This window comes from Vipera ursinii, assembly GCF_947247035.1.
Source record: "Vipera ursinii genome assembly, chromosome: 3".
Taxonomy (NCBI): Eukaryota; Metazoa; Chordata; class Lepidosauria; order Squamata; family Viperidae; genus Vipera; species Vipera ursinii.
In genome coordinates this window covers 63339001-63360873 of record NC_139516.1, presented here as the reverse complement: position 1 = coordinate 63360873, position 21873 = coordinate 63339001, and the positions used below count along the sequence as shown (strand labels likewise).

At 42.3% G+C, this 21873-nt stretch overlaps 2 protein-coding genes across 3 annotated transcripts in view; one reads left to right on the top strand and one right to left on the bottom strand.

The window, feature by feature from the left end:
• Positions 1-8578: 8578 nt before the first annotated feature.
• MRPL37 (mitochondrial ribosomal protein L37) lies at positions 8579-18699 on the bottom strand. Its single transcript, XM_083359290.1, has 7 exons — positions 18262-18699; positions 15998-16181; positions 12785-12900; positions 11305-11490; positions 10932-11077; positions 9866-10069; positions 8579-8776 (listed from the first exon to the last, which is right to left on the bottom strand). The coding sequence occupies exons 1-7, from the start codon at positions 18644-18646 to the stop codon at positions 8699-8701; spliced, it is 1299 nt and encodes a 432-aa protein (XP_083215416.1). The 5' UTR covers positions 18647-18699; the 3' UTR covers positions 8579-8698.
• Positions 18281-21873, top strand: part of CYB5RL (cytochrome b5 reductase like) — a 24297-nt gene continuing 20704 nt past the window's right edge. For both annotated transcript variants that reach the window (XM_083359298.1, XM_083359297.1), the window contains exon 1: positions 18281-18480. The gene's annotated coding sequence lies outside the window, so the exon portion shown is untranslated. The remainder of the gene's footprint in view (positions 18481-21873) is intronic.

The following is a 21873-nucleotide window of genomic DNA, read 5'->3' as shown; positions in this document are numbered from 1 at the left end:
AGGAATAGGTTATTTTAACAATACCTATTATGCTGGTATCTCAATGATAGTTCAGAGTAAATCCAGCTTAATTGCTTGTGCTCTCATAATAGTTATTTCTTCAAAGCAATTTTTGGCTTGCTTGAAGTGTGAAAAGGCTACTAAAATGAGGAATCAAAATTGTTTCCATGTCCATGTGAAGTGTGATAGCACAAGACAACAAATACATCTCATTGCATCTTCGTACCTAACACAGGTTGGTGTGGTCTGAAGGACTCCCTTTCATGGCTTGAGTTGTTTTATTGGGTAAACAAGCACATTCTTCTCCAGGAATTGTCACACAATATTTAACTTTTATGTCTTAATTGACATCATTTTGGTTCTACTGCTTCCACATTAAGAGTCCAGTTAGACACTAGCGGTGTGGGAAGCACACAGTCATGTCTAATAACATCCAATACTCATAAGTAACTAATGAGTTGCCAGCTCAGAATACTTGTTCTGGCCAAGCTGCTGATATTCTCAATACATTTCTTTCTTTCTAGTCTAAATTTAACAAAACAAACAAACTTCACATGTGCAAACAATGTGACAGGAACACCAATGCAAATTAGGAAACAAATCTTGCTCATGGTCCATATTTTAACCCTAATTTCTTATCAATCATCTAGTTTGGGATATTAAATTGAAGTTTCAATTGTGCTTGATCTGCTGTGTAAAAACAATGGGATATTTTGGGGAGCTTATTATTTTTTGCTTCTGTTAGGCATGGAGAGAGAATCTGAAAGAATAGTCTGTGCTCCCATTTGCAAGATTTCACAGAAATTGCACAATTATTTCAGGCGTACAATTGCAAGGCAATTTTTGTAAACCTGTATTTTCATGGACAGAAGTTCTAAATGCTGTATATGAAACTTGATTGTGACTATTACATATTTTTGTAATGTGTTCTAAAGCTAGTTTTGAAAATCCAAGAGGATGCTAATCTCACTGAGAAGGTAGTCATAATAAGAAAGTAGAGTGGGTGGAACTATTGTAATGAAGTTGCAACCAAGGGTAATGTGCTTCTTATGGGAAGATTTTCCTCCTTGCAAGCCAGCTCTGGAACAGTTCCTATTTTGTACATGCCCATGTCACCACTTTGAATGTACATTCCTGTGTCAGAGTTCTAAATGCGGTTCTAAAACAGACCCATAAAATATTCAGCTGGAAAAAAAATAAACAGGACAAAATATACATAAGCACCTATCTCCATCACTTCATCAGCATCTTATCTGGTGCCCAAAAATCTTTCAGTCTAATATACCTATATTGCTGAACATCTTAACCAGCAAGATCAGTTTTGTCCTCTGTTAGCAACGTGTGGTGTTTGGTTTCTGATTTCCAACATGTTCTTCTTTCGCAAGGCAAATGTGTTTTTTATGCAGTAAAACTTTTTATTTCAGAATCCATCTCTGCAAAGCCTCGTTCCTGTTTTATGCTGTTGATTTTTTTTTATTAGGGTGGTGTTTTGTTTTTATTATGCACCATTGTGTACATGCACTTCAGAAGTTTTTGTTCTTTTTTTTTATGTCTCCCGAGTCCTGCCGATTGCCTAGACAAGTTCCTGTAGTTTTCTTAAGCAAGATTTCAGAAATGGTTTGTCCTTGTCTTCCTTTTAGAGCTGAGACAGACTGATTGGCCCCAGTCACCCTTCTGGCTTTGTGCCTAGGGTAGAACTAGAATTCCCATTCTTCCTTCTAACCTGGTGTTTTAACCACTACACCAGCCTGGCTGTCGTTTTTCAGAGATAGAAATGGAATTATTTCAGCTTTGACTTCAGCTACTATTTCTTGCAATATCCAATGGTTCTCTGGACATGCAACTTGGTGGTTTCTATAAAGCACCTTATTAGGCATTTGGTACCTGCAAAATACAGCCCTGTGATCAGCCACATCTATTAATGATGGACTAGTTTTCTGCCTTCCTGTTTTCTACAGATAAAAACCCTGAGGTTTTTGAAATTGGAGAACAAGAATAAGTCCCGAGATGTTTAGGGTATGGTTTGCAGTTTGTTATTTTCTTGGTTATGTGATCGTGATTATGTATATATATATATATATATTTTAAAAGTCTAGCTATGTGTCTTAAAAGATGGGCTTCCAGTTACCTAACAAAAACATTAGTTTGACAGTAGAATCAAATGACTCTGGATATTGGGCTCCCTTTCATTGCATGCATAAGATTGACAGCCATCTGTGGGCATACTTTAACTCGGATTCCAGCGCTAAGCAGGGAATTGAATTGTTGGTATATGCGGCTCTTTCCAACTCTGATTTTATTTTCTCTTTTTTTAAGCAGAGCTAGCACAGTACTTAGGGACGTGGTGGCTCAGTGGGTTAGGACGATAAGCTTGTCGATCACAAGCGCTGGCTCTTCGGCTTTGAAACGGAGATGAGCACCGGCCCCTAGAGTTGGAAACGACTAGCACGCGTGTGCGGGGGAAGCTTTACCTTTACCTTTATTTATTTATTTATTTATTATTTAAACTTGTATACTGCCCTATTCCCGTAGGACTCAGGGCGGTTTACAGGGAAAAATTAAAAATACATAACATACAAAGTTAAAAACGATTAAAACTAAGATTAAATTAAGTCCCTGAATTTAAACTAAAACCCCATTAATAAATAATTAAAACCCCTCAGTCTGGGCCAGACAGCTCAAAAAACCAGGTTTTCAAGTCCCTGCGAAATGAGCGAAGGTCGGGGGCAGTCCTAAGCTCCGTGGAAAGTTGGTTCCAAAGGGCCGGCGCGCCCACAGAGAACGCCCTTCCCCTGGGAATAACCCGCCGGCATTCCTTGACCGGCGGTACCCTAAGAAGGCCCTCCCTGTGGGAGCGCACAGGACGATGGGAAGTTGATGCCGGCAGCAGGTGTTCCCTTAGATAATCCGGACCCAAGCCATTTAGAGCTTTATAGGTCACCTTGAATCTCACCCGGAGGGCAACCGGAAGCTCACGGAGAAGAGGTGTTACACGGGAGTATCGGGAGACTCCCATAACAACTTGCGCAGCTGCATTCTGCACTAGTTGAAGCCTCCGAGTGGTCCTCAAGGGCAGCCCCATGTAGAGAGCATTGCAGTAGTCTAGCCGGGAGGTCACGAGCGCATGGGTGACTGTGTGTAGGGCATCTCGGTCCAGATAGGGCCGCAACTGGCACACCAGGCGAAGCTGGGCAAAAGCCCCCCTGGTCACGGCTCCTATATGGTCTTCAAAATTGAGCTGTGAATCCAAGAGGACGCCCAAGTTGCGAGCCCTATCGACGGGGGGTAACACCTCACCCCCCCATCATTAGTGGTGGAACAACCTGGTTTATCCGAGATGCCGGTATGCACAGCCACTCAGTCTTGGCAGGATTGAGACGAAGCCTGTTTCTTCCCATCCAAACCCGGACCGCTTCCAGGCAACGGGACATCACGTCGAGTGCATCACTGGGTTGGTTCGAGGTGGAGAGAAAAAGTTGGGTATAATCAGCGTACTGATGATACCCCACCCCGAAACCACGAATGAGCTCGCCCAGCGGTTTCATGTAGATGTTGAACAGGAGGGGAGAGAGAACCGACCCCTGGGGGACTCCACAAATGAGAGACCTCAGGGCGGACCTCTGCCCTCCCGTCAACACCGACTGCGAGCGGCCCAGGAGGTAGGAGGAGAACCACCGTAAAACAGTGCCTCCCACTCCTAACCCCCTGAGGCCGCAGTAGGATACCATGGTCGATGGTATCGAAAGCCGCTGAGAGATCTAAAAGGACTAGGACAGAGGAACAACCCCTGTCCCAAGCCCACCAGAGATCATTCACCAGTGCGACCAATGCCGTCTCCGTGCTGTACCCGGGCCTGAAACCCGATTGATACGGGTCAAGATAAGCACAATACTTAATAGTACATGGTTGGAAAGCTAAGAAATGTTTGAATTTTTCTGTTTTTATTCTGCACTGATTGACCATGCAAATTTTCTTCTTTGGCAAGTCTGTTTGTTACGTTGAACTACAGTGTAATGCTTTGGGGGGATTTGCCTTGAAATGAAGTTCTTTTTAGGCAGTGCAGTGGTTTGCTCAAGCATCTGGTCATCTAATGTAAGTAGCAATTAGCAGTGCAAGTGGAGGCTAAATGGAGTTGCAGATGTTTTCTCTGAAGCCCCAAGGTAGCTCTCAAATTCCTTTCTCCTAAATCATTTAATCTGGGCCCTCCGTTTAAAAGATCTTAAGGAAGCCTGTGTTCTGCATTCTTTTTCACACTCATCTCATGTATTCTATCATGTAGAATACAGCTCTTGGAATTTCCATGGTTAGCAAAATCTCTAATCTTGCTTCAGCTTTCTCGTACCTTTTTTTTTTCTCTTTGCTTCCCCTTGCTCTCTTTCTTCTTCCTTGCCCAACTCAACGTAAAGCGCAACTCATTATTTCCTTGAAAAGATGTGGAAAGAATGTCCTGGTGCTCTGAGTTTTAATTCTAGTTGAGTAATTTCAAGAGTTGTGGAAGCAGCTGATTGTTTGGCCGTGAAGATTGGATAGCCGGGGGGGGGGGGGGGGGGGGAAGGTGAATTTACAATGAAAGTGAATACGGGATTCTATAATAATGGAAGTCTACAGTATAACAATTGGGTTGTGCTTACCGATTATTATACCTACAGCATGCTAAGGCACCAAGGTTGCTGTCTGCCATAATAATTGCAGCAAGGAATGCCACAGCCACGTTAAGAGAACAGAAGTGATGGAGCAAGAAACTCTGGACAAGTTGTACTTGAAAGCAGCTGCTGGAATTATCTTTTCACAGTTGGCCGGGGGGGGGGGGGGAAGAAAGGTATGGGACATATATTAAATACCTTTCAGAGGTTTGTTGATTTTAATCTAACATTAGTCCTAAAAACAAACACGGGCATAAGCCTGGCTGAAGCATATCGTGAAAGACCACTGCTCATGTGCATGGATGTATGGAGTGCTTAATTTTGCAGTTTTGCCAGTTTCAATGCGTGCAACCGGACCCTAAGACACAGCCATCTGTGGGTTTATGCAGCCTTCTGGTAGAGCTATTAGCGGAACCTGTAGTGCAGGGGTGTCAAACTCAATTTCATTGAGGGCCACATCAGCATTGTGGTTGCCCTCAGGGGGCTGGGTGGGTATGGCCTGGGTGGGAGTGGCCTACTGGGTGGGCGTGGCTTGAGTGCGTAGGGCCTACTGGGTGGGCATGGCCAGCTCTACATCGTTCGCATCAAGGGTGCCTATGGGGGCCTGGGCAGGAGTGGGACAGGTCTGAGGGTCTCTGGCAGAAGGAGGGTCTCTGGGCCAGGGCCAAGGCAGTGGGGGCCGTTCCCTCAGTTTCCAGGATGGCTTCGCGGGCCACATGAAACCACTTCGCGGGCCGGATCTGGCCCCCAGGCCTTGTTTGACATGTCTGCTGTAGTGTTTGATTTCATAGTAGCCTCACATCAAGGGTGCATGCTAAGGAACCATTCCCCCTTCAAAAGCTTACAGGTTTTGTGTGTTGTATTATCTGAGCCCATGCTTACCTGTTGAAGCAGCTCAGCCAGATCAATGAGTGGGAGCAGCTTCAAAAGCCATCACAAACCCTCTGGCAGGTCCCTGGGGGGCGGAAGGGGGGGCAGCCTTACAGCATTGCCACGGATACTCAAGAAACTGGAGGAAGAGAGACTATTTGTCAGCAGTCATAATAGGGGGAAGCAAGAGGCTGGAAAGGCATGGTGAGAATACTGATGGGTTTCCTGTTGCTTTTGTCAGCGCACGTTCTTTTTATATCCAGAAGAGACAAACAGCTCAGCCAGGTCTCCCTGTATAACAGCAGGGCTTATTTATTTGTTTGGTCTACTGGCTCCCTAACTGAGAGAACAGTTCGGTAAGTGCTATCATCATCATCTCCGCTTGCAATTAAAACAAATACTTCACTGGCCTGTCGCAGCATATTTACCTTTGTCAAAATTCAAACAGCTGTTCTGACTGAGGTAATTTAAAGCATGGCAGTTTCAAAGGCCTGTGATGCAAGATGGCATGGGTCCGGATTATTTACGGGCGTCAACTCCCCATCGCCCCGTCCGCTCCCACAGAGAGGGGTCTCCTCAGGGTGCCATCGGTCAGGGAGTGCCGGCTGGCGGACCCCAGGGGGAGAGCATTCTCTGTGGGTGCGCCTGACCTCTGGAATCACCTGCCTGTGGAGCTCCGGATGGCTCCCGACCTTCGCTCTTTTCGCCGTGACCTGAAAACCTGGTTATTCGAGCTTGCTGGCCTGGACTGAGGGTTTGGGGTTTTAAATTCATAATTTATTTTGTTTGGGGCTAAATTTTTTTTTAACTTTTGTATGTTATATTTTAATTGCCCTGTACACCGCCTCGAGTCCCTCGGGAGAAGGGCGGTATATAAATGGTAGATAGGTAGGTAGGTAGATATAGATGATATAGATGATAGATAGATAGATAGATAGATAGATAGATAGATAGATAGATAGATAGATAGATAGATAGATAGATAGATAGATAGAGCTGATATTTTTGACCAGGGTCAGTTTCTAGCCAGTTGAAACGTCTCCCATGTTGGAAATCACCTTTAGTAGAGATGCTACCTAAGAGCCGAAGAAAGGTAAGATTTGCCCCTCTCCATACCATGCAATGAACTCTACAAAGTGTGAATGGATTTTTCTCCCCTGGTAAGCATAATTTATATAATTTAGCTGGAAGCTCCTGGCAATTCAGTGACCAGCTTTTCAGTAAATTACTGGTTTTGCCATTGTTTCACCTTGTGTTTTATCACAAGAGGAGCCAACATAACCCTGCAAAAGATACATTAAAATATTTTTTAAAAGATTCCAATCAAACTGCAGCGGTTATACATTTAATAAAAGTTAAACATTTCACAACTTGGAAGTACAGGATTGCTCTAAAACACGAGGGTTAAACTCGCCGCATCACGTGACATGTCACGACATATCACAACTTTTTTCCCATTGCCGAAGCTGGGGTGGGCGTGGCTTCCACATGACACATCCAGCCCGTGGGCCAGCACCCTGCTCTAAAAGATGCAACACAATGACATAGCAATTGCCAGACATTTGAAGTTTTACTGCAATCTATCAAGGTTCATCTGGTCCCCTCTTCCCATGTAATAACCAATCAGATGACAAGAAGGCAATACATCCCTGAATATTGCTTTCTAGCCACTGATTTGCAGAGACATCTAAATATGGTGTTAATGTTGCAATAAAGACTGGCAGCAAGTTATTAATACAAGTGATTGAATTCTTTTTTGCATTATTCTTTGTACGAAATTTGACTGGCCTAATCTCCTATTCAATATTCCCACTTCTAATATTTTCAAATTTTCTCCTCACCATATACATAACTTTATATTATCCCATTGCTTTTTTCTTCCTGGAGATGCTCCAAGTACTGTGTAAGGCCAATACTTTTATGTAAGGTTCCTTCTCACTTTTTGTGGCCCTTTTGCATTATTCCAGTTATATAACATCTTTCTAAGATGAGTATCATGGTATTCCAACCACTGGCAATACTAAATATTTCAATAAACGTACAAGCACATATAGTAATTTTTATGCTAGACCCGTGTTCTGATCCAAAAATTGGGGAAGGGGGAATAGTTTGTCATAAGTTGGAACACAGCAACCACATCTGAAAAGGACTTTGAAAACCCTTTAGGGTTAACTTTTTCATATCTTGCATTGTTTTATATAAACATAACCACATCAATATTCTTATAATTCTCAATTACTCATGAAATTGCATCCAATAAAAGGTTTAGGAAATCCTCTCCATTGTGAGTTATTAATCTTTCCTATAATTTTAATTAATTGCTAATAAGTACCTGTCCTGTTAAGTTTAAGATGCTGCTGGAAAACATTTTTTTGCAGCAGCTATGCTTAGTTTTTCAATAGAAGTTGTTCTTTATCTTTTATAATCTTATGCTGAATAATTCTGCTAGGTTATCTAAGACAATTATGCTCTGCAATATCCCAAAATGCATCCTCTACACTTACACTCATTATAAAATAGTTACCGTAATATTCCATTTTAGGGATGTTACACATTTGAGCTTGGGTGGGAAATACCTATTGCAATTTACCTTTGTCAGCTTTTAATAAACCTAAACTCTCAATTAGGTAAGTATGAATTCCCCCCCCCCCAAAAAAAACACAACCATTATAGGACTTCCCATTGCACAACAGAACCCCCTCAGGAAAACACTTTCATTTAATGGCTCAAAGCAGAAGTGTTTTGTTTCAAATCTGGATACTTGCCAAACTGTTTTGGGCTGAACCTGGTTTGGCAGAAACAAAATTCAAAGAAACATGTTCGTCCTTATTTAGGTAAGAATTCAACTGTCTTGCCTTCCTGAACCAATTCACCATATAGATCTGTTTTAAATTAAAAAGTTTCCTAATTCGGCATACCTTCCACTATACATATCCAATGTTGTGAATTAAAATATCCTTCAAAGTGGCTAAAAGTTATGACTTAGTTCTTCTCCCATAACTATGGCCTCCTTGGAACACTACATCAAATCTTACTCTAATTCTTCAAAGTATTACGCTTTAACGTGTATTTAAAAATATCTTTTATTACAAATAACATATCCTTTTCAGTCTTGTGTTAACGGTACGTCTGGTGTAGTATTTCAGGAAGAACTAGAAGTTGAGCTCAGACTTCTTGGGATCTGTTCACACAACACCGTGCAAGTAGAGTGCCAGGAATTTTTTGAATGTGTCTGGGTTATAGCCATGTATTCCAGCAGGAATCTGTAGAGAAAAAAACCTGATATTTCAATGTTTGGCACACAAATTAGGACAGCATCTAAACATTGCAATGTGCTACTGCAATTGCCCCTTCAAGAAAGTTTTCTTCTGTTCAATGAATCACAAGAAAATAAGAGCAGCAATGTTAAGTAACAGAATTTTTCCCTTTTGGAAACTCTCAGCGGTCAACCAGTTATAATTTCCAGCATGAGACATAAATTACATGGATTAATCTGTTTGAATCACCCTCTAATATTGGGGATGGTTTCTGTCAAAGGACTTCCAAGATATCCTATTCCAGTCTGAGGAAGAGCTTTTTAATTTTTTTTTTAAAAATAAAACCATATTTATACTCACTGTAAATATTCCATAAGCACTTTAGAAATTCAATCAGATACATTTTTTTAAAAAAAAATCCAGCATACATATGGCTGGGAATAATCGAACTAAATAGGATGGTTTTTAAATGATACTTGATGTATAATATGGAATGGTCATTTCACAGGACAAAGGCCACCATAGAGAAGGCTGTCCTTCAGATGTTAGCATACTATACAGCAGTTCATAAGCCAAACACAGGGCTCTCCTGAAGAGCACCAGATGACTGATATAATTGGAGAGACCCTGATATAATTTAAGAGAATGTGGCCCCACGTTTTGCATTCTAGTGTTGTCTAGTGGCTACATTTTGCATTAATTATGGGTTTCAGACCAGTACAGCAGGTTACAGTAATACAGCTTTGAAAACTTTTAAATAGCTTTACCATTAACTGCATTAGCCTTAAAAGCAGTTGTATGTGAGCCAGGGTGTAGATGTTGGATTAGGACTAAGGAATTTACTTTCTACTCCACTGTCTGTGGAAAACTTAAGTGACTTTATGTCAGTCACTTGCTCTCTCTTAGCTGTCACCCACCTCAAAGTCTGGTTCTGAAGATAAGGACTGTGCTCCTCTGACAAAGTCACTTTGACCTCCTGGAGAAAAGGCCAAACATAGATCTAGCCAATAATAAATATTTTCTAACTAAGTTAAAAAGCTAGAAGTTCTTTTGGTGATAACTTGGTCAACAAGTAATTTCACATTATCAACATACCAGAACTATTTTTTTCTTGATTTCTGGATGCTTCCTGGCATCCTCATACAAAAGCTGATCCGCATCCAGCCAGGCCAGGTTTTTCACACCACTGCTAGGGTCCAAATCTGTTGTGTTTAATTGAAACACTACAAAATGGAAAGCTTGGCCATTTGTACCAATACTCTGAACAACCACTGGCTTCTCCAAGACTTTGGGTTCATCCTGGGCAAGGAAAAAAAAGGCTGCATCAGAAGCATAAGAGGAGACAAACTGGGCTATCACAATTAATAGGAAGCTATGATCGGCTATTAATCAGATATATGGTTATCAAACCATATTCATTCATTGACCTGCTATCCTGACCTAAGTAACATGCAGGTTCAACAAACACAAATTCCTGATTGTATTTTGACTGATGACCTTATATGTAGCAGAAAACTCACAGGTGGCTTTGCCAAAGACCGACCAAATTCCCCGTTTAACAAACAGGAAAATCAGTGCTGGCTTTTGTCATCTCCAACACTAGGTAATATACGCAAAGCCATTCCAATCTCATGAATTTCTCTTAAAGTAGTCATAACTGTTCAGGAATTACAAATATATGGAAAATTATTTTACTCTGAGATAGGAAATTCAAAAATGCAGTTACCTCATGCATGCACAAAGTTTAAAACTCCATTTGCCTTGTTAAAATCCAAAACTATGTACTATGATCATAACATCCATATGATCAGCAATATGAATTTGCTACCTCTGATCATTTTATTCAGTACTGTCAGCTCGATCACTCTCACAGTGTCTTCACATTATGTCCCTTTAAACAGCCAACCAACACAATGCAGATCCAACAGGGACTATGCAAGATACGTCCTAGATTTACAAGCATTGCTGTTCCAGTCTTCTTTTTTCTAGGAAATCTGCAGTCAAGACTTGCAGAAGCTGCATGTGTGTATTTATTTCATGTTAACTGTTAGTGGAACAGTATTTATGAAGCGCAGTTAATGGAACTGTCAAAAGCAAAAGTGACCAGCATCTCCTGATCACTTATGGCAAGACATACCTTTTCCATCTAAATTATACTTACTCCATAAAGTTTCTTAGCCTTGGCTAGAGCATTCCCAAAAGCAAACATCAGAACTCTGGTTTGTAAATGTTCCGATATCTCCCTTTTCCCACTTTCAATAGTGTATGTTGTATGAGGATAAGGATATGGGTAGCCTTTGTTGAAACCTAAATATAAATTAGGGCATAATTTAGTACAAGATCACAACTTACTGCAAAAGAAGTAAGACCATCTGAATATAATCTATATTTTTCAGACCATTACTTAGGACATTTGATGCTTCACTTACATTCACTCAACTCTTTGTATTTAGACCCTTTTACTCTCATAATTCATTTAGTAGATTCACACCTACAAATTAAGAAATTATGAAACAAATTATATTTAATCTTACCAGTGTCATTTTTTATTTTGTATACATTCTTTTCCCTAAGATCAATTATAGGTGAAATAGGATAGAACGTTTCTAAATCATGATCTTTAGTGGCTAATATCTCGTCACTGGATGCTATAGGTTGTAGGCAATTTTCTGCATTCAGAAGCTTTGCACAGGTAATATTAATCTGAATGAGAGCAGACTCTATAAAAGAAAATAACATGTTATAAGCCAGATATTGTAAAACCAGGGATAAAAAACTTTTCAAGAACACTTCCAAGTGGCTATTTTCTTAATTCTGGAAATCATAAACCTGAATAGTAGGACAACTATTGGTATGATTTTAAAATGCCCTGTAAACCGCCCTGAGTCCTTCGGGAAAGGGCGGTATATAAATCTAATAAAAATAAATTATCAAGTGCCAATCTATTTTGCTCCTTTTCGCTTCTAAAACCCTAATTTTATTTTTGATGACAAGACTGTTAATATGTGTATATTGTCCAAAGTCCCTGAGAACAAGTATTACTGAGAAATATTAAATGTCTTGCAAAAAGTTAATACCTGATGTGCATATTTATTTTACGTAGTGACAGTGCAATGTACTGGATCAAGTGTTGGATTTGGACAAGGAAGACCTTGGCTCTTGTCTTTCCTTAGGCAGAGAAGCAGGTTTGGTGACTTTAGGCCAGGCACAGTCTCTCAGCCCAAGACTGAGAAATCAGAAAACTTCTATTGATCTACCAACCTATACTGGCTCAGCTACTATCAGGAAAACATTTGAAATCTAAGTTTAAAGTTATTCTTTGAAATCAAAAGTACTTCATATTTGTTCTAACCGTGCATTTTACCTGTAAATTTCTATAACTTTTTGACAACTTGTAGAGAATTTAATCCAGCCCAGCAACTGGACTGTCTCCCCCACCCCAAACACATACGTATAGATCCTCTCTAGGAACTATTTTCTTCATATATGAAGAAGCAAATCCTTTCCTCTATTCAGGACAAACCTTTATACCACAGAAGATACCTTTATAACAGGGGTGTCAAACTCAATTTCATTGAGGGCCACATCAGCATTGCAGTTGACCTCAGGGGGCCGGGTGGCTATGGCCTGGGTGGGCGTGGTGTACTAGGTGGGCGTGGCTAGAGTGTGTATGGCCTACTGGGTGGGTGTGGCCAGCTCTACATCGTTCGCATCAACGGTGCCTATGGGGGCCTGGGCAGGAGTGGGACAGATCTGAGGGTCTCTGGCAGGAGGAGGGTCTCTGGGCCAGGGCCATGGCAGTGGGGGCCGTTCCCTCACTGTTTCCAGGATGGCTTCGCGGGCCGCATGAAACCACTTCGCGGGCCGGATCTGGCCCCCGGGCCTTGTGTTTGACATGTCTGCTTTATAATATCACTGGCTCTACTGCAGAATCTGGGATCTTTGCCCTTAGTTTTCTGCAGTCTATTAATTACATTGTGCTTGCCCTGAAGAAAGTTTACAGTTTTAACTAACCTCGTTCCCATGTAGCTGTTGCTCTGTAGTCTTGGGACATCATTCTTTTACTCAGTGAGGGATATTTGACCGTCATTGACCTGCACAAATGGAGCAGGTCTTCCAGAAGCACAGGACTTCAGAAGAAGAGGATAGTTAGATCCAAGCCAGTAGTTTCACTGTATCAGGAGTTTCTTAACTGATATTTATTGTAATATTTGCAAAATGGCAAACACAAAATAAGGTGAAAGTTACAACTGTACATGAGATAACATACCAGGTATTTGTTATTAATCCAATTGGATTTAAGTTACTTCAACTGTTACAATATAATGAGGTTTATACAAATGAACAATTACGGTATTATAAGTACAAATTATACTTATTTCCCAAATTTAATCTTCCTTTTCTAATTATAGACAGGGACAACAATTGGGAAGGTAGAAATAATTTTCATGACTTCTCTCAAAATTGAATATTGAACGATGAAATTAAATGTATTTCAAAATTCTTCCCATACATTCAAAACTATTGTTTCATTTTTTCAGATTTACTTGCCCTTCAAACTTTCTAGAATTCACCTTATTTCAGAAAGATCATTTATATAAAATAATGAAATCATATAACAAATAAAACACATTTTTTGCATTTGTTTTGTTTACCTTTTTTAAATGATAGATGGGGGGGGCAGTAATTTTAGGCCAGGCAACCAAAAACTAAACCTGATTTTAAAAAATAGCCTAATTCTCACAAGATGACCAAATTGTATTAGATTTGGCCATTATTTTGGCATTCTGTGAATTTTTCTCTCACCAAAGTATGTGAGATTTTCTAATCCAATGAGGATTTCATATATTTCTTTTACTGGGGCACCACATTGCTGATCCATGGAGTAGAAATCTGTCCATTTTCTCTTGTAAAGCACCTCATACATCAGCAATTGCCTAGCTTAACATTTTCAGAGAAACAAATGACCATTATGCAAAGAACACGGTAAAATCTCAGGAAAACATTTCCCAAACTCCTGATAGTAAAATAATGCTCTTATAAAATTATTTTTTAAAAAAATTAAACAAATTTATATGGCCATCCAACTCTCACATGGTGACTCAGGGCAGCTTACATGGAAGCCTGTATTACTATGTATATACATATGTATTACTAAATAAATTTGGATTGCTGACAAAGAATGATTGTTGACAAAGATTTCGCCCATATTTGGGTTAATGAGGTGCTCAAAAACACTCAAGACATACAGGTGAAACTCGAAAAATTAGAATATCGTGCAAAAGTTCATTTATTTCAGAAAGAATGAAGAAAGAATGAAGTGCTCCAAAATCTCCTGGTAGATGGCTGCATTGACCCTGGACTTAATGAAGCACAGTGGACCAACACCAGCAGATGACATGGCTCCCCAAATCAACACAGACTGTGGAAACTTCACACTGGACTTCAAGCATCTTGCAGTGTGTGCCTCTCCATTCTTCCTCCAGACTCTGGGTCCTTGGTTTCCAAATAAGATGCAAAAGTTGCTCTCATCAGAAAAGAGGACTTTAGACCACTGAGCAACAGACCAGGTCTGTTTTTCTTTAGCCCAGGTAAGATGCTTCTGACGTTGTTGTTCATGAGCGGCTTGACAAGAGGAATACGACATTTGAAGCCCATGTCCAGGATCCGTCTGTGTGTGGTGGCTCTTGATGCACTGACTCCAGCCTCAGTCCACTCCTTGTGAAAGTCCCCAACACTTTTGAACGGCCTTTTCCTGACAATCCTCTCCAGGCTGCGGTCATCCCTGCTGCTTGTGTACCTTTTTCTTCCACACTTTTCCCTTCTACATAACTTTCTATTAATGTGCTTTAATACAGCACTTTGGGAACATCCAACTTCTTTTGCAATTACCTTTTGAGGCTTTCCCTCCTTATGGAGGGTGTCAATGATGGTTTTCTGCACAACAGAGCCTTGGTGGAGCAGTGGGCTAATGCCTCCTTAAGTAACACCAGCTGCCTGCAATTAGTGCAGGTTCACATCCCACCAGGCTCAAGGTTGACTCAGCCTTCCATCCTTCCGAGGTAGGTAAAATGAGGACCCAGATTGTTGGGGGTAATAAGCTGACTTTGTAATAATGCCGCTGGGGGGGGGGGGGGCGAAAGCCCTAATAAGCAGGCATATACATAGAATGAAGGCTATTGCTAAGCACATTGATTTGTGCTTTAAATTGTAAGCCGCCCTGAGTCTTCAGAGAAGGGCGGGATATAAATGGGATTAAAAAAAAACTGTCAGGTCAGCAGTCTTCCCCATGATTGTGATTCCTACTGAACCAGACTGAGAGACCATTTAAAGGCTCAGGTATCCTTTGCAGGTGTTATGGCTTAATTAGCTGATTAGAGTGGGACACTTTGAGCCTAGAATATTGCACCTTTTCACAATATTCTAATTTTCTGAGATTGTGGATTTGGAGTTTTCATGAGCTGTACGCCCTGAGTCTTCGGAGAAGCGCGGGATATAAATGGGATTAAAAATAAATAAATAATCATCACAATTATGACAAATCACGGCTTGAACTATCTTGCTTTGCATGTAATGAGTCTATCTCATATATTAGTTTCCCCTTTTAAGTTGCATTACTGAAATAAATGAACTTTTGCACGATATTCTAATTTTTCGAGTTTCACCTGTATGTATTACTGTATTACTATGATACTCCTCATCTTTCCTACCTATCATCTTATGACTTTAACTTTGTATCTTACAATTTATATTGGGTTTTTTAGTATGCTAGTATGATTTATGTTGTTTGCTTAGCTAGTATTCTATGATTATCACTAAGTGTTGCATCTTATGGCTTATGATGAAATCCTGTGTTTTACAATTTATGACGGATGTATTTAATGTTGTTTATGATCATGATTATCACTATTACTTGTATGTACACTGAGAGCTTATGCCCCGGAGACAAATTCCTTGTGTGTCCAACCATATTTGGCCAATAAAGAATAAAGAAAGAATTTACACATATATCCAACACAACATTTCTGAGTCATTTAAGAGGATGAACTACTATTTCTACAAGCAGAAACCAGTGAAGGTATAGTATAATAAGCTGTATCTCAGATATTTCCTTCATACATTTTGGGGAGTTACTGTATAAAATTATCCAATTATACACTTAATTTTAAAACAATGACAACACCAACAGCCCTGAAACTACAAAGAAAACTTATGCCAAAAACATACCTGTATTTATCAAATGAAATATCATCTTCAGTGCCAGCCCAAAAACGAGCATGAGAAATCGCATTTAGAATTTTCTCATCCTGGTCCTCCAACTGGTGAGTTATGTCATTCATTATGTTAAGTATTGGGGAGGGTAAGCCTTTTATTAGCTTTGCCTTGGTTAGCCACAATGCTTGCTTCACACCTCAAAATAAATATGTACATATTAACACAGAGAGAAACCAATATACGCTTTTCACCTTACACACAATACTCAATTCACTCCAACAATGACAACTATTGTATACTACTTCTACATCCGATTACAGAAGTGGAAAAAGCATAATAATAAAGGCAAAGTACTTCCTAAGAGCAAGGAGAGGACATAAGTACAATAAGGAATTATAAATGGGTACTGGCTTGAGTTGACCTTGCACCTAATAAATTGGGCAAGTATGGCTAACCTAAGATTACATAAACTTTCTTTTTTTACAACATTCCGTTACCTGTTTACAAATATACTGCTCAAAAAAAATAAATGGAACAGAAAGTAAGATCCTACTATTAAATACATTACATTGTGTTGTTTAAGTGTTCCCTTTATTTCTTTGAGCAGTATATATGTAAATATAAAGAGCCAGCTTGGTATAGTACAGGGGTCGGCAACCTGAAAAAGGAAAAGAGCCACTGGGAACCGGTTCCATCACACACACAAAAAAGTGGGAGCCGCGTGCGTGCGTCCATGCATGCGCATGCGCAAAAAAGTTTTGCGCATGCACAAAACGTTTTTTCATGCGCATGCGCGGATGCGTGCGGTTGCCATTTTTAATGTATGATGGAACCGGTTGCACGACGGCGACGGCCCGTTTGCAGAGCTGCCGCCTTCGGCAGCCTGCAAACGGGCCGCCGCAGCCTTCCCAAAGAGCGGCGCCGCTACCCGTTCAGGCGGAGGTGCGCATGCACCTCTCCTCGTTCGGAGCTGTGCAAACGGGCCGCGGCAGCTTTCCCAACAAGCGGCGCCACTGCCTGTTCGGGCGGAGGTGCTCACGCACCTCTCCAAAGGTTTGGAGAGGTGCGCGCGCACCTCCGCCCATTCGGAGAGGTGCGCGCACACCTCTCCAAACGGGTGGTGCCACTCTCCATTTGGAAAGGTGCGCGCGCACCACTGCCCGTTCGAAGAGGTGCACGCGCACCGGGCGGCTGGGAGCCGCAGGAGATGGCTCAAAGAGCCGCATGCGGCTCTGGAGCCGCGGGTTGCCAACCCGTGGTATAGTAGTTAAGGCATCAAGTTAAAAAGTGGGAGGTCATGAGTTATAATAATGCCGCTTGGGGGTGTGTGAAAGCCCTAATAAACAGGCATATACATAGAATGAAGGCTACTGCTAAGCTTGTAAGCCGCCCTGAGTCTTCGGAGAAGGGCGGGATATAAATGGAATTAAAATAAAAAATAAATAAATAAAAGTCAGCTCTGCCAAAAAAGGGGAAAAAGATACAAAAACATTTTGGGGGGTGGGGGGGAGAAGACTCCTAAAATATTGCAATTCCCAAACCCAATTATTCTGTGCGCAGCAGATCTTCCAAACATCGTTCCTTACTTTTACATGGCCTGTGCAAAGCATGAATGATTAAGCAAAACTTTAAAAATATAATGGGCAACATATAACCTCCAAGAATAAATGGAATAAAAATAAAAAAATAAAATAAAAATAAATTAGTCCCACTGGGTGACCTTGGGCCAGTCACTCTCAGCCTTAGCAAGGTGAAAATAGTAAGTCACATCCCAACAATCTCGCCAAGAAAATCCCATGGATTTGTCCAGGCAGTCAACGGGAGTCAATAACTGACTCGAAGACACACAAAAAATAACATTGAAATATACATAACAACTAATGTAACTATTGAAACATGGTTTTTTTTCCCCCTGAGCATCATACAAATTAAGATTAGTCCTGTTCCTTATTCGGATAACTTTAACTCAATTTACCTGAGAGTTGCCGGCTCCATCAAGATAATCCAGGGGGGGGGGTGTTTGTCTTCAAATTTGGCCCTTTTATGACTTGTGGACTTCAACTCCCAGAATTCCTCAGCCAGCATAGCTGGCTGAGGAATTCTGGGAGTTGAAGTCCACAAGTCATAAAAGCGCCAAATTTGAAGACAAACACCCCCCCCGGGATAATCGAACTGTCCTCCCCCCCCGCGTTCCAAAAGCTTTGGCAAAAGCCCACCAAAAGCGCGCGGCGGGGGGTTGTCCTTGTCCAAGCCACGCCCCCGCCGCCCAGCGTTACCTTCCTGCAGTCGGCTTCGGCGGTGAAACTCGTAGCAAGGCCGCGTCTTGTAATCCGGCCGCTCTTCTATCGGACGGCTGGGGCGGTGGTAAGGGTCGTCCCAGCCCCTCTCCCACTTCGGGAAAGTCGGCTTGGCCAGCCAAGGCACCGGGTACATCTTCTCCGCGTACGTCACCGTGTCAAGCTCGGGCAGTTGCTCCCGCACCGGCGGCGGCCTCCGTAAGTACCACGGTAGGTCTCCCCCCGGGTTCGGCCCCTTCAGAGTCCAGGGAGTGCGAGGCAAGGGACGCCGGAGGGTCTTCGGCCCGTACAGCCCTCTGTGGCGGCGCTGGCCCCAGGCCGCCCAGCACGCCTCTCGCTTAGCCAGCCGCCGTGCCGCCAGCATCTTCCGCGCCCCGCTCGCCTCAGCGAAGACGGTCGGCGGCAGCCATCTTGGATCCGGCTGCGAAAAGCATGCCGGGAGAGGAGGCGGGCGCGTTGGGTGATTGACGGGCGGGCGGGGCGCTTTTCCCGCTCGGGGCAGCGCGGGAGGGGGCGGGGCCGAGCGTCTTCTATGCTCGCGACGGGGCGGGACCGCGTAGGCTCGAAATCTCCGCTTTCTGCTCGAGGCGCGTGAAAGAGACTGAGAGGTCTGCAAGCGATGGCCCGGCTTTCGAGGGTTTCCTCAGTTCAGGGGTAGGCAACCTCGGCTCTTTTATGACTCGTGGACTTCAACTCCCAGAATTCCTGAGTCAGCAGAGCTGACTCAGGAATTCTGGGAGTTGAAGTCCACGAGTCATAAAAGAGCCGAGGTTGCCTACCCCTGCCCCAGTTGAACCCGACCGGTGACACCGACAGAACCGTTGCAGGAATTGCGCATGCGCAGTCTAGAGAAAAGAAGGACGAGGGGTGACGGAGAGCAGTGTGCCAGCATTTGAGGGTCTGCCACAAAGAAGAGGGCGGGGGGGGGGGCTGCGAGGTAATCAAAGCTTGTTTTCCAGAGCACCAGGAAGGCAAGGCAAGAAACAGTAGATCAGAGGCCATGTAGGGAAGGCCCCCCCTTCATGGATTACTGCCTTGTCGTGGCGAAGGGGCTTGCGTAATTCAATGAAGCTATGGGCTATGCCGTGCAGGGCCACCCAAGACGGACAGGTCATAGCAGAGAGTTCTGACAAAACGTGATCCACTGGAGAAGGAAATGGCAACCCACTCCAGTATCTTTGCCATGAAAACCCTATGGACAGTACCAAAAGGCAAAACGATATGACGCTGGAAGATGAGCCCCTCAGGTCGGAAGGCGTCCAACATGCTACTGGGGAAGAGCAGAGGGCTAGTACTAGTAGCGCCAGAAAGAATGAAGCGACTGGGCCAAAGCCGAAAGGACGCTCAGCTGTGGATATGTCTGGTGGTGAAAGGAAAGTCCGATGCTGTAAAGATTTTTTCTCCATAGGAACCTGGAATGTAAGATCCATGAATCAAGGAAAGCTGGACGTGGTCAAACAAGAGATGACAAGACTAAACATTGACATCTTAGGTATCAGCGAACTAAAATGGACAGGAATGGGTGAATTTAATTCAGATGACCATCAGGTATACTACTGTGGGCAAGAATCCCTCAGAAGAAATGGAGTAGCCTTCATAGTCAATAAAAGAGTAGGAAAAGCAATACTGGGATACAATCCTCAAAATGACAGAATGATCTCAGTTCGAATCCAAGGCAAACCATTCAATATCACAGTAGTCCAAGTCTATGCCCCAACCACCAGTGCTGAAGAGGAAGAAATTGACCGGTTCTATGAAGCCCTACAGCACCTTATAGAACTAACACCCAGAAATGATGTCCTTATCATCATGGGGGATTGGAATGCTAAAGTAGGAAGCCAAAAGATAACTGGAATAACAGGCAAGTTTGGCCTTGGAGTACAAAATGAAGCAGGGCACAGGCTGATAGAATTTTGTCAACAGAATACGATGGTCATAGCAAACACTCTTTTCCAACAACCCAAGAGACGGCTTTACACATGGACATCACCAGACGGTCAACACAGAAATCAGATTGACTATATGCTCTGCAGCCAAAGATGGAGAAGCTCTATACAGTCAGTAAAAACAAGACCAGGAGCTGACTGTGGCTCAGACCATGAGCTTCTCCTTGCAAAGTTTAGGCTTAAATTAAAGAAAGTAGGGAAAAGCGCTAGGCCAGTCAGGTATGAATTAAATCATATTCCTGTTGAATATACAGTAGAGGTGACAAATAGATTTAAGGAATTAGATCTGATAGACAGAGTGCCTGAAGAACTATGGACAGAGGTTCGCAACATTGTACAACAGGTAGCAACCAAAACCATCCCAAAGAAAAAGAAATGCAAGAAAGCAAAATGGCTGTCTGAGGAAGCTTTGCAAATAGCTGAGGAAAGGAGGGAAGCGAAAGGCAAGGGAGAAAAAGAAAGATATGCCCAATTGAATGCAGAATTCCAAAGAATAGCTAGAAGAGATAAGAATGCCTTCTTAAATGAACAATGCAAAGAAATAGAAGAAAACAATAGAATAGGGAGGACCAGAGATCTTTTCAAGAAAATTGGAGAGATGAAAGGAACGTTTCATGCAAAAATGGGCATGATAAAGGACCAAAATGGCAGGGACCTAACAGAGGCAGAAGAGATTAAGAAGAGGTGGCAAAATTACACAGAAGAATTATACAAGAATGAGCTTAACATCCCTGATAATCACAATGAGGTGGTCACTGACCTCGAGCCAGACATCCTAGAATGTGAAGTGAAGTGGGCCTTAGAAAAGCTGAGCAACAACAAAGCTAGTGGAGGTGACAGTATTCCAGCTGAGCTATTCAAAATCTTAAAAGACGATGCAGTAAAAGTGCTACACTCAATTTGCCAGCAAATTTGGAAAACTCAACAGTGGCCACAGGATTGGAAAAGATCAGTTTACATTCCAATTCCAAAGAAAGGCAGTGCCAAAGAATGTTCAAACTATCGCACCATTGCACTCATTTCTCATGCTAGTAAAGTTATGCTTAAAATTCTACAAGCTAGACTCCAGCAGTATGTGGATCGAGAACTACCAGAAGTACAGGCAGGATTTCGAAGAGGCAGAGGAACTAGAGATCAAATTGCTAACATACGCTGGATCATGGAGAAAGCTAGAGAGTTCCAGAAAAACATCTACTTCTGCTTCATTGACTATGCTAAAGCCTTTGATTGTGTGGATCATAACAAACTGTGGCAAGTCCTTAAAGAGATGGGCATACCAGACCATCTTATTTGTCTCTTGAGAAATCTATATGCGGGCCAAGAAGCAACAGTGAGAACTGGACACGGAACCACTGATTGGTTCAAAATTGGGAAAGGAGTCCGGCAAGGCTGTATACTGTCGCCTTGCCTATTTAACTTATATGCAGAGCACATCATGAGAAAGGCAGGGCTAGATGAATCAAAAGTTGGAATTAAGATTGCCGGAAGAAACATCAACAACCAAAGATATGCAGATGATACCACTCTAATGGCAGAAAGTGAAGAAGAACTAAAGAGCCTGGTGTTGCGGGTGAAGAAGGAGAGTGCAAAACTTGGGTTGAAACTAAACATTAAGAAAACCAAGATCATGGCATCTGGCCCTCTC